The sequence below is a fragment of the Populus nigra genome, chromosome 4 (genome assembly GCF_951802175.1).
Source record: "Populus nigra chromosome 4, ddPopNigr1.1, whole genome shotgun sequence".
Lineage (NCBI taxonomy): Eukaryota > Viridiplantae > Streptophyta > Magnoliopsida > Malpighiales > Salicaceae > Populus > Populus nigra.
The window spans coordinates 11,596,196-11,611,216 of NC_084855.1; the positions used below are offsets into that span (position 1 = coordinate 11,596,196).

Below are 15,021 nucleotides of genomic sequence, written 5' to 3' on the forward strand. Positions count from 1 at the left end.
TCGTATATATTTTTTAAAAAAATACATCAAATATTAGATGTAGGAGGTACATAGCCGGGGAAAGGAGTGATCATATCCTCTAAGAAATATGTAAAAAAAAAAAAACTATAATATAAAATGATATTTTACCAATTAAAAATTTCAAGAATAAAATTAAATTTATACATAATTATTATAACATCAATTCACATACGTTGTCAAAGGCTCTCAAAGCAACCATAATTCTTCTAACTCATTCTTTATTTTATTTCATTTTACTTTCTGCAATGGCTTTTTTTATGAATTTGTATTAAATTGTAAAGAAAAGAGTCCTAAATATTGATTAAAAAAAAATTCATGGGATCATATTTTGTTGGGATAGATACAACTAAACTTCTAGCAGGGCTACACCGCGGGGTCAAATTGTAATAATTTTTTTATAAAAAATGATGTTCATAAAAATATTAAAATTTATTTTAAAAAGAAGTGACCCCAACAAAAAGAATTGAGTTAACTTAAGTTAACCCGTCAAACTTGCAGTTCAGGTTAAGTAATTGGAATAACCCGATAGAAAAAAAATAAAGAAAACCAAAAAGCTCATTCTTTATTAAAAAAAAAAACCTTAAGTTGGAAAAGAAAATAAGTAAAAAAAAAAAAACAATATCAACTCGCGTTGATTATCCAAACTCATAACCTCATCATTAGATTAGAAGCACCTTACCTTGAAAAATAAATGAAACATAATCCTCAACCAATTAAATGTTGAAGGATGAATTTAAAAAAAAAACTATACAAGATTATTCAAAACAAAATAAAAAATATTAATTAAAAAGATCAGCATTGAAATAAAAAATTAATTAAATGACAACTAAAATTTATTAATTGAAGGGTGAAATTGAACCAATCAAATATTGAAGGATGAAATTGAAAATAAAAACTATACAAAAGGATTCAAAACAAAAATAACAATTAAAAGGACATGGAAATAAAAAAATAAATTAGAGGATAGTTATTTTTTTGTATTGAATGGTGAAATTGAAAATAAAATCAATTTAATAAAAGGATAATTAAAAAAAATGAGGATCAAAATTGAAATAAAAAATAAATTAGAGGACAAATATAAATTTTTTATTGAAAGGTAAATTTGATACAAACCCGATGGATATAAAAATTCATAACTAAAGTTAAAATTGATCACAAATCCTGAAAAGCTAAAATCAAGTTTGGAATTAAACTTGATACAATGATAACCTATATCGATATACCAAGACTGTAATAACCAGACCCCTACCCAACAATTATAGAGAATAACAAACAAGAAATATGAAAAATGCCATGAAGATTGGTTAATTTTTTAATAAGTCAAGAAAAGTTATTTGAAGAATTAAAGTAAGAAAATCTTTTACAACACATAATAATAATTGCTAAAATCAAAGTATGTCCATCTCTTATTATTTTATTAAAAACTTAAATACATGCTAAATAACTTTATTTATAATAGGTTAAAAATCATAAACAATGCTAAAAAATAATAAAAGAGCTCTAAATAAAATAGAAAAAAAAATCTTAAATCAATCAAGCAACTAATACAAAATCTCGTGCCATAGCTTCTAAACCTTATCATAAGTCCTTCCCAATGTCTAATTGACATGAAGTTTTAACCAAATATAAAACAAGGCATCAAGTCTTGTAGGAAAATAAGGAATCAATTGATAAAATTTTAGTATGATTCAATGATCGGATCAAAACCCATGCTCATTAACATAAAACCACACATTAGAAAAATAAGATCAATCCACGTGTAAGTAGAAAAATAAAAGACTAAGGCCTAAATATCTTGATTAATCCATTGAATATCTCTTTAACCTTTTTTTAGTTGTCCAATTAGCACATGTAATGAATCTTTTGGTGATGCTCGTTGATTCACATTAGAAATTGAAAAGAAAAATTAATTTAAGAAAATGACAGTTAAAAGAGTGAGAATCAAAATTAGAACAAAAAATAAATTGAAAAAAATAGCATATCGCAAATTAGGATTGAAGGATAAAATTAAAAAAAAAATTACAAAAGAGTCAAGAATAAAAATTAAAAATCAAATGAATAAGGATAAAAGTTAAAATTTCAATAAATAAATGAGGCAACATTGAAATTTCACATGTTCATTATGAATTTTGAGGGGAGAAAAGAGAGACAAAAGTTTCATCAATATCATATCGCCACACACTGCCTTAATAGGAAAAGGATGGTGCAACGCTTCCAATGATATGATGGAAGGGATTTTTGTTTGCTAGGAGGCACCGCTCGCACTGCTTGAAAGGCATGGGTGCCTTTTATATGATGACATGTGCGTTGTATGCACCAACTATTTTTTTTAATTATATTTTATATTCATTCAAGTATCAAGTTATTCCTAAGCCATCATGATAAAAAAAAAACAGTTTGAAAAAACAAAAGGGCCTCTGAACACCAATTTTAAATTTTCTATTTTGAAGAGTAATTGAATCATTTTATTATAATTTGAAAAAAAGATCAAATTGTCCCCAATAAACTTAATAATAACCAATGAGCTTTATAAAAAAACTTCTTACACTCAATAGCTAGCTTAATAATTTTTTAAGGGAAGAACAAAATCATCATTACATTGTTTTAGTGAACAATGTCATTAAATGTGGATATTTTTTTTTTCAAAGGGGTTTTAGCTTTTGTTAATTTAGACAATCATTTCAATTACATTAATTAAAAAAAATAAAGGGGAAGAGGAAGTTATTCTACTTCTAGACTCGTATTATTTATTATAATAGTATTCTAACGAACTTGTCCCTAGAGTATAAAACAATTGAACTAGGAGTTGAGATAAAAATGATTTTTTTTTACCATATTATAAAATTATTTTTAAATTGATTGGGGGTAGATTTATTTTTTTCATTTTTAAGAACAAATGCCGGAAAAAAAAAGATACCTTACATAGAGGGGCTTTTATATATATACATATCTTGTTAAAGTTATTTTACTTAATTATCTTTCGGTTCAAAATCAATAAAAAAAATTATCATTTAGGGCATTTTTATATTTTAAAAATTGTTAAAAATTAAAAAAATTAAAAAACCGTGATGGCATGTGTGTGGAGGTGAGCGAACCTCGAGCCTTTCAGGTGACGTGTGATTGGGCCTAAATGTTGATGTGATTGTACAGGATATGAAAGCAAAAAGGGCCAGCAAAACGACAGGGAGTGTCCAGATCCTGTGTGCATGCCTTTAACACGTGGCACCTGTTTCATTTATTAGATCTGATGATATTAAAGATGTGTTTCCAAACCGCCTTATCTTAAATTATATATATATATATATATATATATATATATATATATATATATATATATATATATATATTTGTTTAAAATAATTTTTTTTCATATTTTTAATTATTTTAATATATCAATATTAAAAATAATTTTTAAAAAATAAAAAAAATATTTTAATATATTTTTAAATAAAAAATACTTTTTAAACCATTGTATATATAATAATCTAAAACACATCCTCGAAAAGCTCACAAATCATGAGATTGAGTCTAGCAATGTCGATGTTTATTTTCGGTTTTTATTCGCAAGAATTAAGTTTACATTTCTGTGTAGATTTAAGCCTAGTTTTATCCATTTCAAAACTAGAGAATTCATGCAAAAGCCCGTTTAATTGCTCCGACTCTAATTGTTCAATTCTCTTTTTATTTTAAATTAATCCACCAATCTATTTCTATAAATCTAATTATTTTTTATTTATTTTTAAATTTAATATCTTTTTTTTATTTCAAACTTGCACTTATGTATAAAACTCAAATACCACCTCACTTGTTAAAAAAAAAGAATATATATAAAAAAATTTAATTCCACATGGCAATTTTTTTTCAGATATATTTCGTAATAAATCAATTTAGATTTAAGTTTTTCATGTAAGGATACCTTCGTTTATTAGGATGAGAATATATCCCAAAAGATTAGATTGGACAATAATCTTAGATAATAAATAAGGAGCAATTAAATTTATAGGGACATATTAGAAACTAAAACTTAAATATAAAAACAAATTAAGCTAATTCTTTAAAAAATTATACCTAATTTCGTAAGTATGCCAACTTCTTAATCAGGGCATATAATTTAGGCATGGTAATGAAAGTACATTTGTGCTTATAAACCTACAATTATTAGGGATGACAAAGGTATCCACAAATTGATTTTTTATTATTATATCAATATCCATACTTATATCTAAGAAAAGATATTTATACTCTATCTAATATTCATTGAATAAAAAATTTAAATATTCACATCCTACTTATTAGATTTTGAATATCCATGCACTGTTTATTATTTAACATAAAATAATATATAATAATAATAATAATGAAATTATAAATGTTGTGTGTGTAATATTAATTTGGTTTTGCTTAAAGTTGATCCTTGAGCAAAAAATATAGCTTATTCTAAAATAAAAAATAATCAAAGTATAAGGAGCAAATGTAAAGAAAGAAGAAATTAAAGGGGTTGTTTTTGAAATTCTATAGGAGCTGACACAAAACTCTAAAAGGAGAGAAGAAGGAAAAACAACTAGTTGTCGTCGACAAACCACTATCAATATTGAAAAACGCGTCATACCAACTTGTACAAGACATCGAGATATTCCGAACATTGCCCCAAAATACTACTTTTAGTTGTTGGAAGGCTCCACATGCGTCGTTTGAATGACGCGCGAGCCGTCCACGTGTTGGCGTGTACAAACAAGTTTTTTTTTTAAATAATATTCAATATATGATAATTACAATAACACTCTTGAGTAATCTCTAAAATTACAATAAAACCAATGTATAATGACAACAAAAAAACTTTATGAGAGCGTAATATCTTTTTTGTCTGCAAGACTACTAAAGTAGTTGCACTATTCTGAATAAAATGAAAGCACTAAAATACCCCTAAGACAAAAGCATAAGTATTTTTTTATTTTAGAGCTAAGGTAGTAATTTTACCGTGTCAGAAATTTTAAAATGACAAATCTAACCTCCCATAATATGTTAAAGACATTTATGTCATAGTAAAAATACTAAACCAGTACACATATTATTATTCATTGTAATAGTGGGACACAATAAATTCTCTTTTAGGTTTAGTATTTTTTCTTAACTAGTTTCCTAATTCGTGCTATCTTGTGGGTCAAATTTAATTAGTTTTCTAACATGTTGTGGGTCAGATTAAATTTTTTTTGAATGTAAAAAAATATATATTCAAGCTACAAGTAATTATTTTACATTGTTATTAAACCTAATCTAATGAGTCAACCTAAAATTCTTCCAATCTTACTCCTTATTTAGCTCGATTTTAAAATTACTCACGTGGGGCTTATTTTAATATGACCTAGTCGACTTGTTAAGTCTAAAGACAACATGGGCCACCAGTAAAACTTTGTGGTTTGACTTTAAATTGTTTTTCAAGATGATATTTTTTTTAAATATTGAGATGACGACATATTAGATTGACCCGAGTTTCATGACTTAACCCGCTAAACCATTAACCCGGATCATGGACTCCATTAAGTTTAACAACTTTGTTTTTTTAATAAAAAACTATTTTTTACTTAATGATGTGATAACAAAAATAGATGTTTATAAAATTTAGCACTAACAAAATACCAAGATGTTTGTTTATGATTGCGATAACCTCATATAAAAAAAACTAAAATAAATCATAAATATCAATTCAAAATCAACTACAGATTGAAGGATGCAATTAAAAAAAGAGAGACAAAAAGGATTCAATAAAAAGAAAAAAAATTGAAAGATGAGATTTTTTTTAAAAGAGAATTATTTGACATTGTTTTTAAACTCGATCCAAGGGATCCACCTTGAAACTTCCCAACTCAACTCCTTGTCTAAAACTCAACTCCTTGTCTAAATTGAGTTTAAAATTAACTTGTATGAAAGTTGTCTCGACATGACTTAGTCGACCTAATAGGTCCAAAGATAATATGGACAACTAATAAAAACATGACTTGACTTTTAAAAAAATTCAAGATGACTTTTTTTTAATATTAAAACAAAGACATATTGGATCGACTCAAGTTTCGCGACTTAACTCGCTAAACCCGTAATCTGGATCATGAACTTTATTGAGTTTTAAAAATTTATTTTTAGAACTTTTTTTTATTTAATTTTATGATAAAAAATAGAAGCTTGCAAAATTAAGTACCACCCAAATACTAAATTGTTTGTTTGAGACTACTAAAATTTTATAAAAAGCAAATCAAAATAAATTATAGTAAATAATACAGAATCAATAAAATATTAAAAAATAAAATTAAAAGAAGAAATTCAATTTGTTGATTTTGATGAGAAATCAACAAATTATCCAAAAAAAAAAAAGAAATTTGGATAATTGTCTAAAATAACAATATTCCACTCGAATTATCAGAATGCTCCCTCCTGATTCAGGTATCAATTAGTGGTTGGGACCATGTAGTGGTAACTGGTGAGAACTTGGGAAGCAAGTTTACAAACTATTTGTTTTTGTATTTTAATTTTTTAAAAAATATTATTTAAATATTATTTTTATATATTTTCAGACAAAAAAGAACATTATTATTATAATCCCAAACGCGTTATTTGCGCAGTGAAAAGTGCTTCCAACAAAAGTAATAAAAAGGAACCGATCCCCTTTATTCCCTTCAGCTTGTTCTGAAAGGAGTGAGCAGTGACCAATGGCCCCATTGGTGGACTCTCCATGGACTCTATTGGTCAATAGAGAATGTGATCGCCATTGTAAATAATATATAAATCAATCGGCCTCTTCTTCCTTCCTGTCTTAGGAAGACGAGAGACAGGAAGACGAGTGAATTGCAATTTCTCATCCGGTGAGTCAAGTTTCACTCTTGAAACACTTTGTTAGTAGGAGTATTTTTCTTCTTGTTTTTTTATTCTAATTTTCATTTTGGTTTTTTGTCTTGGTTAGTCATGGCTAATCCGAGAAGCTCAGTCCAGCTCCAGCTTATGAAACCAGTTGGATTTAGATTTCATCCAACCCATGAAGAATTAATAAGTCATTATTTGGTGCCCAAAACGCGTGGTGATAACGTGGAGGACTTGCTACTCATGGCAGAGGTTATCCTTTGCAAGCATGAACCATGGGATCTACCTGGTAATAAAAATTGACATCTGTATATCTTGTATGTTAATGTCAGAATGTTTTGTAAATGTTGCTTGCACTTATGTCTGCGTAGATAAATCGATTATGAAGTCAGATGATCAAGCGTGGTATTTCTTTTGCCCTCGCGAACTCAAGAATTCGAACAGAAAATGGTCTAACAGAAGAACGAAGGCGGGATTCTGGAAATCAACCTGCCAGGGAAAGCTCATAAAGGCTAAGCATACCAAGAAAGTGATCGGTATAAGAAAGACCTTGGTTTTCCATGAAAAAGCTGGGCCGAAAGCTAAGAGGACTGGGTGGATTATAGACGAATATGATAATATCACCGATTCTAGCCTGTCTAAAGAAGTAAATGCCAACTTTAATCTCCATGGTTGAAGTAACACTGTGTTTGATGCATCATTTGGGAAATTGTGGTCTAAGTAGTTGCTTCACTTTTGTGTTTGACATTTTCAGGGGCAATATGTTCTTTGTAGATTGAAGAAAAAACCAGATGAGAAGACCAAGAAAGGTGAACAAAATCACCACATGACTGCAGTCTCAGATTCTGATGCTGAACCAAGTCAGAGTATGGCTTCTAATTCTGAAAGTCAAAATGGAAGTGCGATGACGGTGAATTCAGCTTTTGATGCAAGTGAACTAGGCTACCATGTGGCTGCTTATAATTTTGAAACTCCAAACTCAAATGAGCTGATGAATAACTCAGATCCTCAAGTTAGTGAATTAAACCACTACATGGCTTCTGATTCTAGAAATCAGAACTCAAATAAGGTAAAGTCTAATTCAGCTTATGCTGTAAGTGGGTCGCTCCACTCCATGTCTTCTAATTCTAAAACTCTATACTGGAATCAGCCGACAGTTGGTTATTGTGAAGGAGGCAAAAGCCACTATAAGGCTTTTGATCCGGAAACTCAAATTTCAAACAACATGATTATGCCAATTAATGAAAAATCGTTAATGGCTTATGAGAAATGGTTAACGGCTCCTGATTTAAAAAATCAGGAATCGCCCTCTCAACCTGAAGGTGAATGCGGTCCTTCCGTGGTGATACCTTCTTTGTTTATAAATCAATCAACTAATGATAGTGAACCCAGGAGCCAAATGGCTTCTGAATTTATAAATAAAAATGCCGACAAGGAAATCGATATATCAGACTTCGATGAACGGAGTTCCCTCACAGAAACTCCTCCGGATTTTTTAAATCAAAATCCTTGTAAGAAGACTGATATGTCAACCCTTGAAGAAGGTTATTTGAGTAACTCGACGACTTCTATTTCAGACAATAATCTAGCTGATGTCGCGCTTCCAGAGGTGAGTTTTAAGTAACATGCCTTGCAGATTATTTTTTATTTTTCTTATGTGGTTTGAGTAGCAAACCGTAGCTTATTCTTACCCTACAAGATACTTCCTGCAGGTAATCCGTAAGAAGTTGGAAAAGCTGGAAAAGTTTCTTGAGCTATAGAAAACAGCCTTGACACTGCACTTCAGCTGCCAGTATGCGTGGAATACAGCCACTACATGCGCTTTGATACCTGTGCATCTACTTAAAAATACCAGTTCTCTAGTCCTATACCCCCTTCATTTCCTATTTAACCAAAAAAAAAAAAAACCATACCGAACAGTCATAAGGAGTTTATTATTTATGGCTTAAGAGGGCAACTACTAATGCTCCTCTAATCAGCCAATTAGGGTAACTTATGTTGCTCTATTTGTTTGGATCCTTGAATGCTTGCTGATCTATATATTCAGCTTGCTTAATTGATGATGTTGCTTAGTTCGGCTTCATCCAGCCCATGCAGCTTCAAGCTGCAATCCTTTAAAACATAGCCTTGCTGTCCCAAATCTGCAGCTACATCTACAGAAAGTCTTACTACTATTAGCAGACAATGCAGCTCTGTTCTATGATCCTGATGCGATTGTTGTCCCTCAGTCCTAAAGACATTATACTTGCAAGTAGTGTGCAAGTTCTATATCTGTACATTTACTTTCTTATTATTCTTATGTGTTTCTGGGTGTGTGAAGGTGAAATTGTATCTAGAGCAAACATCTCTTATGGATTTTGTATCTATGTATCAGTGTGTTTCAAAGATGTTGACAAAACTTATGTTTAATTGATATGTTCTAGCTCTCTTTTCTTATCTTTGTTGAATGTTGGATTGCTAATGTAAAGTGAATGCAGATTGGCACTAGAATGCGGTGATTATGTTACTGAAAGTTTAGAATGACGTTACTGTGCTGATCAACATTGGGTAGATGTGATGCAACTTTCTGTCCTGGTGAATGGCGATGATCCTATTATGACTGATTGTTAAATGCTAGCTGGTTATATGTACTAGTAGCGTAACAGAAGGGATTGAAAGCCTCTTGCCAACATGTTACTGATTCAAATTTGCATCTCAGAAGCCAGTGGCAGTGTGTGTTTTCCCGTATCAAACTATGTAGCCTGTCATTAATCTTAAAACAAGACCAATTTCCTGTATCATTGAAATCCAGCATCAAGCACAACATCCAGGACAGAAGTACTAAAGCACGGGAAATATCCAACCCTGAGAGCGAGTGATCGTATGAAAGAGATGGGATCGTTGTAAGCATTTAGCAGAAGAACCAGGGAACAAGCAAGGAGAACAGGAGCTCTGCTGTGTCATTTTAAGTAATCAAATTAAACTTGTAGTCAGATGACTAAGATGTGAAAATGAAGGGACCGATGGAAACCAAAAAAATGTTCAGGGGGGGCGAAAGTGGTGGGATCAGACAGAAGAACTTCGGAAACAAGTTTGAAAACAAATCTCTAATAGCATATCAAATTCCCAACATGCAGACGACTGATACCCATTCTGCCTGATAACTTATGGTTTCCACTTTCCAGCAAGTCCCTGTAGGGTCCAAGAAAGAAAGTCCTCCCTTGCCTGGGGATTGGATAAATCTTGTAGCAAAATCCAAGGCTCAAGCTTTAGTACTCTTTCCGTGTACACATAATTTAAGGACTAAAATGAAAATGAGTGAAAAATCACATTATACCATCACAACCATGTAGAAGAATACAGTAAAATTAAATAATTTGTATAGCACAAAGTATCCTGTAGTCTTCGTAGAGCATCAAAGATGTCTACGAGTGACCCCGTGAACATTCCAGATTATTGTAGAAGAGGGGCAGTGGCTGGTGGTAAAAACTTGAGTGCCAAACCTGCCCTGTGGAAAATGCTTTTCATAAAGTGTCAAGAGAGAAAACGCGTTTCCAGTAGAAAACTACAAATGTGGAACTTCGGAGTCCAATGCCTTCAACTTCTTCTCGACAAAGTAGTGAGTACAGAGTTAATGGACATTTTCTATCAATCAATGGCCCACATCAGTACATTGGTGGACTCACCATTGATTCTATTGGTCAATTACTCATAAGAAGAGAATCTCTAGCACTTGGTGCAAATATTTTATGTTGAAAGCATGCTCACACTGTCCATCCACTTTCCACTCCTCTCTCTTGTTTCCAACTTCCCACTGAAGTGAGCACTTCTCCATTCTTTCAAGACCAGATTCCTGTTTTAGGAAGAGTAATGAATTCCGATTTCTCATCAGGTCAGTCAAATTCACCCTTTCAACACTACTCATCTTCATCTCCAACGTACACTACTTGGTTTTGTTTATTATTTCTAATCGATCGGTTATGGTTATGGTAGTCATGGCGAATCCAATAAGCTTAATGCAATTAATGAAAGCTGGATTTAAATTTCAACCATCCCCTGAAGAATTAATAATCAATTATTTGGTGCCGAAATCACGTGGTGGTATTGTGGAAGGCGTGCCCATGGCAGAGGTTAACCTCTGCGAGCATGAACCATGGGATCTACCTAGTAATAACGCACGACTATAGTACTTTCTCTCTCTCTCTCTCTCTCTCTCTCTATATATATATATATATCTGTCAGGATATTTTGTTGATCAAGGTGGCTGGATTTATTTCCTTGCAGATAAATCGATTATAAATTTAGCTGATCAAGAGTGGTATTTCTTTTGCCCTCGCGATCTTAAGTACAAGAAGAAGAGCAGACTTTGTAATAGAAAAACAAAGGCCGGATACTGGAAGTCGACCTGCAAGATAAAGCCAATCATGGCCGGGCATACTAAGAAAAACATTGGTGTCATGAAGACTTTGACTTTCTATAAAACAGCTCGGCCGAAAGATGTGAGGACTGGCTGGATGATATACGAATTTGACATCGTCACCAATTCTAGCCTCTCTAAAAAGGTAAATTCATGGTTGAAGTAACACTGTGTTCGATGGATGAGTTGGGAAATTGTGATCTAAAGAACCCGTTCATTTTTTTGTTTTGACATTTGCAGGGTCAATATGTTCTCTGTAGATTGGAGAATAGATCAGATGAGAGGATCAAGAAAGGTGAACAAAATCACCTTATGGCTTCAGTCTCTGTTTCTGAAGCTGTACCAGGTCAGAGTATGACTTCTGATTTTGAAAATCAAAACTCAAGTGAGATGGTTGTGAGTTTAGCTTCTGATGATAGTGAAATAAGCCACCATGTGGGCTCTGATTCTGGAAACCAAAACCCAAGTGAGCTGACCCCAGCTCGCCAAGTTAGTGAATTAAGCCACTACATGGCTTCTGATTTTAGAAATCAGAACTCATGTAAGTCAGGGTCTAATTTAGCTTACGATGGAAGTGGTTCGTGCCACTCCACGGCTTTTAACTCTGAAACTCAATACCGGAATCAGCCAACAGTTGGTTCAGTTTGTATTGTCAACAAAAACCATTATATGGCTTTTGATTTGGAAAATCAAAACCCCAATGAACTGCTGACAGTTGATTCAGTTTATACTGTCAGCAAAAAACATTATATGGCCCCGAATGAGCTGCGGACAGTTGATTCAGCTTATACTGTCAGCAAAAACCATTACATGGCTTTTGATTTGGAAAATCAAAACCGAAATGAACTGCTGACAGTTGATTCAGTTTATACTGTCAGCAAAAACCATTATATGGCCCCGAATGAGCTGCCGACAGTTGATTCAGCTTATACTGTCAGCAACAACCATTATACGGCTTTTGATTCGGAGTATCAAAACCCAAAGGAGCTGCTGACAGCTGATTCAGCTTATATTGTCGACAAAAACCATTATATGGCTTTTTTTTCGGCGTATCAAAAGCCCAATGAGCTGCTGACAGCTGATTCAGCCTATGATGTCAGTGAAAGTCAGTACATGCCTTTTGATTCAGAAAATCAAAATTTGAACAATATAAATTCTATATCAACTTATGAGAACTCGTTAATGGCTTCTCATGGTTTTGAAAATAAAAATCCACCCTTTCCACCTGAAGGTGAATGTGATACTTCCGTGGTGATGCCTTTTAAATTTATAAACAAATCAACCTATGATGAAAGCGAACTAAGTAGCCTTTTGGCTTCTGATTTTGGAAACCAAAATCTAGACAAGGAAATTAATTTATCAGCCTTCGATGAAGGTGAATGGAGTTCTCTCACAGCAATACCTTGGATTTTGGAAATCAAAATCCTTCTAAGAAGGCTGATATATCAACCCATGAAGAAGGTTACTCGAGTTACTTGACGGCCCCTTTTTCAGAAAATAACCTAGCTGATGTCTCGCTTCCAGATGTAAGAATTAAGTAACATGCATTACAGATTCTTTTTGTTTTTTCTTATGTGATTCGAGTAACTAACCCACGTTTTATTCTTACTTTACATGATACTTTCAACAGGTAAGCCCTGAACTTCTAGCAGGGACGCTGGAAGCAATTTTTGAGCAAAAAAAAAGCCCCAACACAGTACTTCAGCCGCCTGTGTGCGTGGAGGAAAGCCACTCCTACATGGACTATGATACCTCCACGTCTACTTGACCATATCTGTTCTGTGGACCTATACATCAGCGGCACGTTCCTATTCTGCTATTTTAATTTAACATAAACATCCATCCTAAACAATCGATGCAGTTTATTATATATGGCTTAAGAGGGAAAATACTAATGCTCCTTTGATATGCCAATTTGAAAAACTGATGTCGCTCTAGCTGTTTGGATCCTTGCATGGTTGCTGATCTACATACCTTGCTTACTTTATGGTGGATGCTGCTTAGTCCGACTGCATCCAGCCCATGCAGCTTCAAGCTGCAAACATCTAAAATATAGCCTGTGCTGTCCCGAATCTGCATGCTATATTCATAGAAAGAATTTACTACTAGTAGCAGAAGATGCGTCTTGTTCTGTTGTCCTGATGAGATTGTTATCCCTCACTACCGAAGTTATTAACTCGAAAAAGCCTGCAAGCTCTACATATCTACAGTTGCTTGCTAGTTATTGTTATTTTTTGCTGTCTGTGTGAAGATGATATGTATCAAGAGCAAAAAGCTCTTAAGAACCTTGTATCTAAGTATCAGTTATGTTTCAAAAATGTTAAAACAAAATTCTCTGTTTAATTTATAAGTTCTAGTTCTTCATATCTTTGTTGACTGTTGCTTTGCAGAATACTAGTACTAGAATGTCTTGATTATGTTATAGACAGTTTGTAATGAAGAAATCTATATTCATTAATTAGAATTATGTTAATCAACATTGGATCAATTTGATCCAAATTTCAGACCTGGTAAATGGCCATGATTAATTGTCGAATTCTATTTGGTTGGATGTTACTGATTCAAAGTTGCATCTCATTTTTTTTTCTTTATTATTGAAATCCCGCATCAAGCTCAACATCCAGGACAGAAGTACTAAAGCATGGGTATTCACATATCGGATTTCTTGATATATATATATATATATATATATATATATATATATATATATATATATTCATGCTTTGCTTATTATTTATCAGGTAAAAAATTTAAATATTTATAAATTATCAATCAAGTTTCAGATATTCAATGAGTATCCATTGTCTGTTATTATTTATTAATCAATAAAAAATAAAATAGTTAATATATATATTTAAAGCGTGTATGTGTGTGTGTATATATATATATTAAATGATAAAATATTAAGTATTATTCATATTGTATAAAAAAATTGAAATATTCTATAAATATAATTATATAATATAAATATGTATTTTGAGTTAGATTCGAGCGGGTTTGATAATATTCATACCCTGTTTATTATATATATGGTTCAAAAGATTCATAATTATTTAAATCGAGTCGATATCATTGGATTAGGATTATTGTGATCCATACTCTAGTCATATGAAAGCAATAGCAGCGTTGTAAGCATTTAGCACAAGAATCAGGGAACAAGCAAGGAGAACAGGAGTTCTGCTGTGTCAATTTAAGCATTTAGGATTAGGATTAGGTTGAAGGCGGATGTGAAAACGAGGGGACCAATGGATACCCCCAAAGCAAAATTGGGGGACAAAAGTGGTATGATCGGAAGGAACCTGGGAAACAAGCCTGAAAATCTCCAACAACATCTCAGTTTTCCAACATAAATAGCTGAAATCTTTCAGGTGTGATGACTTATGGTTACCTGCAGGCAAGTCCCCTGTAAATAAGATTTTAGAACAAATTCTACGAAGCCTTGGCAAATAGTTGCGAAGGAAACAAGTTTCAACGCCTCCTTTTTTCCAAAGACGAGAGGAAGTCGGATCCACATTGCAATATATAAACCTTGACATGATTGATAAAACCTGTAGCTTCATGATTGAAATGAAATCTTTAGGTAGCCTACAAGCACGCAGGAGAGGATTTCAATGCCTTTTCACATAATTTTTGTTGTGTTTTCATAAGTTTTGATCCCATCATGCAAATTTTGTACAAGCTTTCTGTGACGTAGATCCAGTAAGATCGTGTTTGATGAGAAAAGAAACTATATCTGGTTACATTCGACCCCGAAT

At 32.3% G+C, this 15,021-nt stretch overlaps 2 protein-coding genes across 5 annotated transcripts; both read left to right on the forward strand.

Moving 5' to 3' along the window:
- Nucleotides 1-6,724: 6,724 nt before the first annotated feature.
- LOC133691621 (protein NTM1-like 9) lies at nt 6,725-9,306 on the forward strand. Of its 2 annotated transcripts, none has more exons than XM_062112203.1 (5): nt 6,725-6,875; nt 6,974-7,159; nt 7,242-7,516; nt 7,625-8,479; nt 8,583-9,306. In XM_062112203.1, the coding sequence occupies exons 2-5, from the start codon at nt 6,976-6,978 to the stop codon at nt 8,628-8,630; spliced, it is 1,362 nt and encodes a 453-aa protein (XP_061968187.1). In that variant the 5' UTR covers nt 6,725-6,875; nt 6,974-6,975; the 3' UTR covers nt 8,631-9,306. The 2 variants fall into 2 exon arrangements, with proteins under 2 accessions (XP_061968187.1, XP_061968188.1); XM_062112204.1 differs by having other exon boundaries at nt 7,625-7,939.
- Nucleotides 9,307-10,576: 1,270 nt separating this feature from the next.
- Nucleotides 10,577-13,630, forward strand: LOC133691387 (uncharacterized). Of its 3 annotated transcripts, XM_062111870.1 has the most exons (5): nt 10,577-10,741; nt 10,843-11,016; nt 11,134-11,411; nt 11,507-12,792; nt 12,897-13,630. In XM_062111870.1, the coding sequence occupies exons 1-4, from the start codon at nt 10,720-10,722 to the stop codon at nt 12,743-12,745; spliced, it is 1,713 nt and encodes a 570-aa protein (XP_061967854.1). In that variant the 5' UTR covers nt 10,577-10,719; the 3' UTR covers nt 12,746-12,792; nt 12,897-13,630. The 3 variants fall into 3 exon arrangements, with proteins under 3 accessions (XP_061967854.1, XP_061967856.1, XP_061967855.1); XM_062111872.1 differs by lacking the exon at nt 10,843-11,016; XM_062111871.1 differs by lacking the exon at nt 10,577-10,741 and having other exon boundaries at nt 10,896-11,035.
- The last annotated feature ends 1,391 nt before the right edge of the window (nt 13,631-15,021 follow it).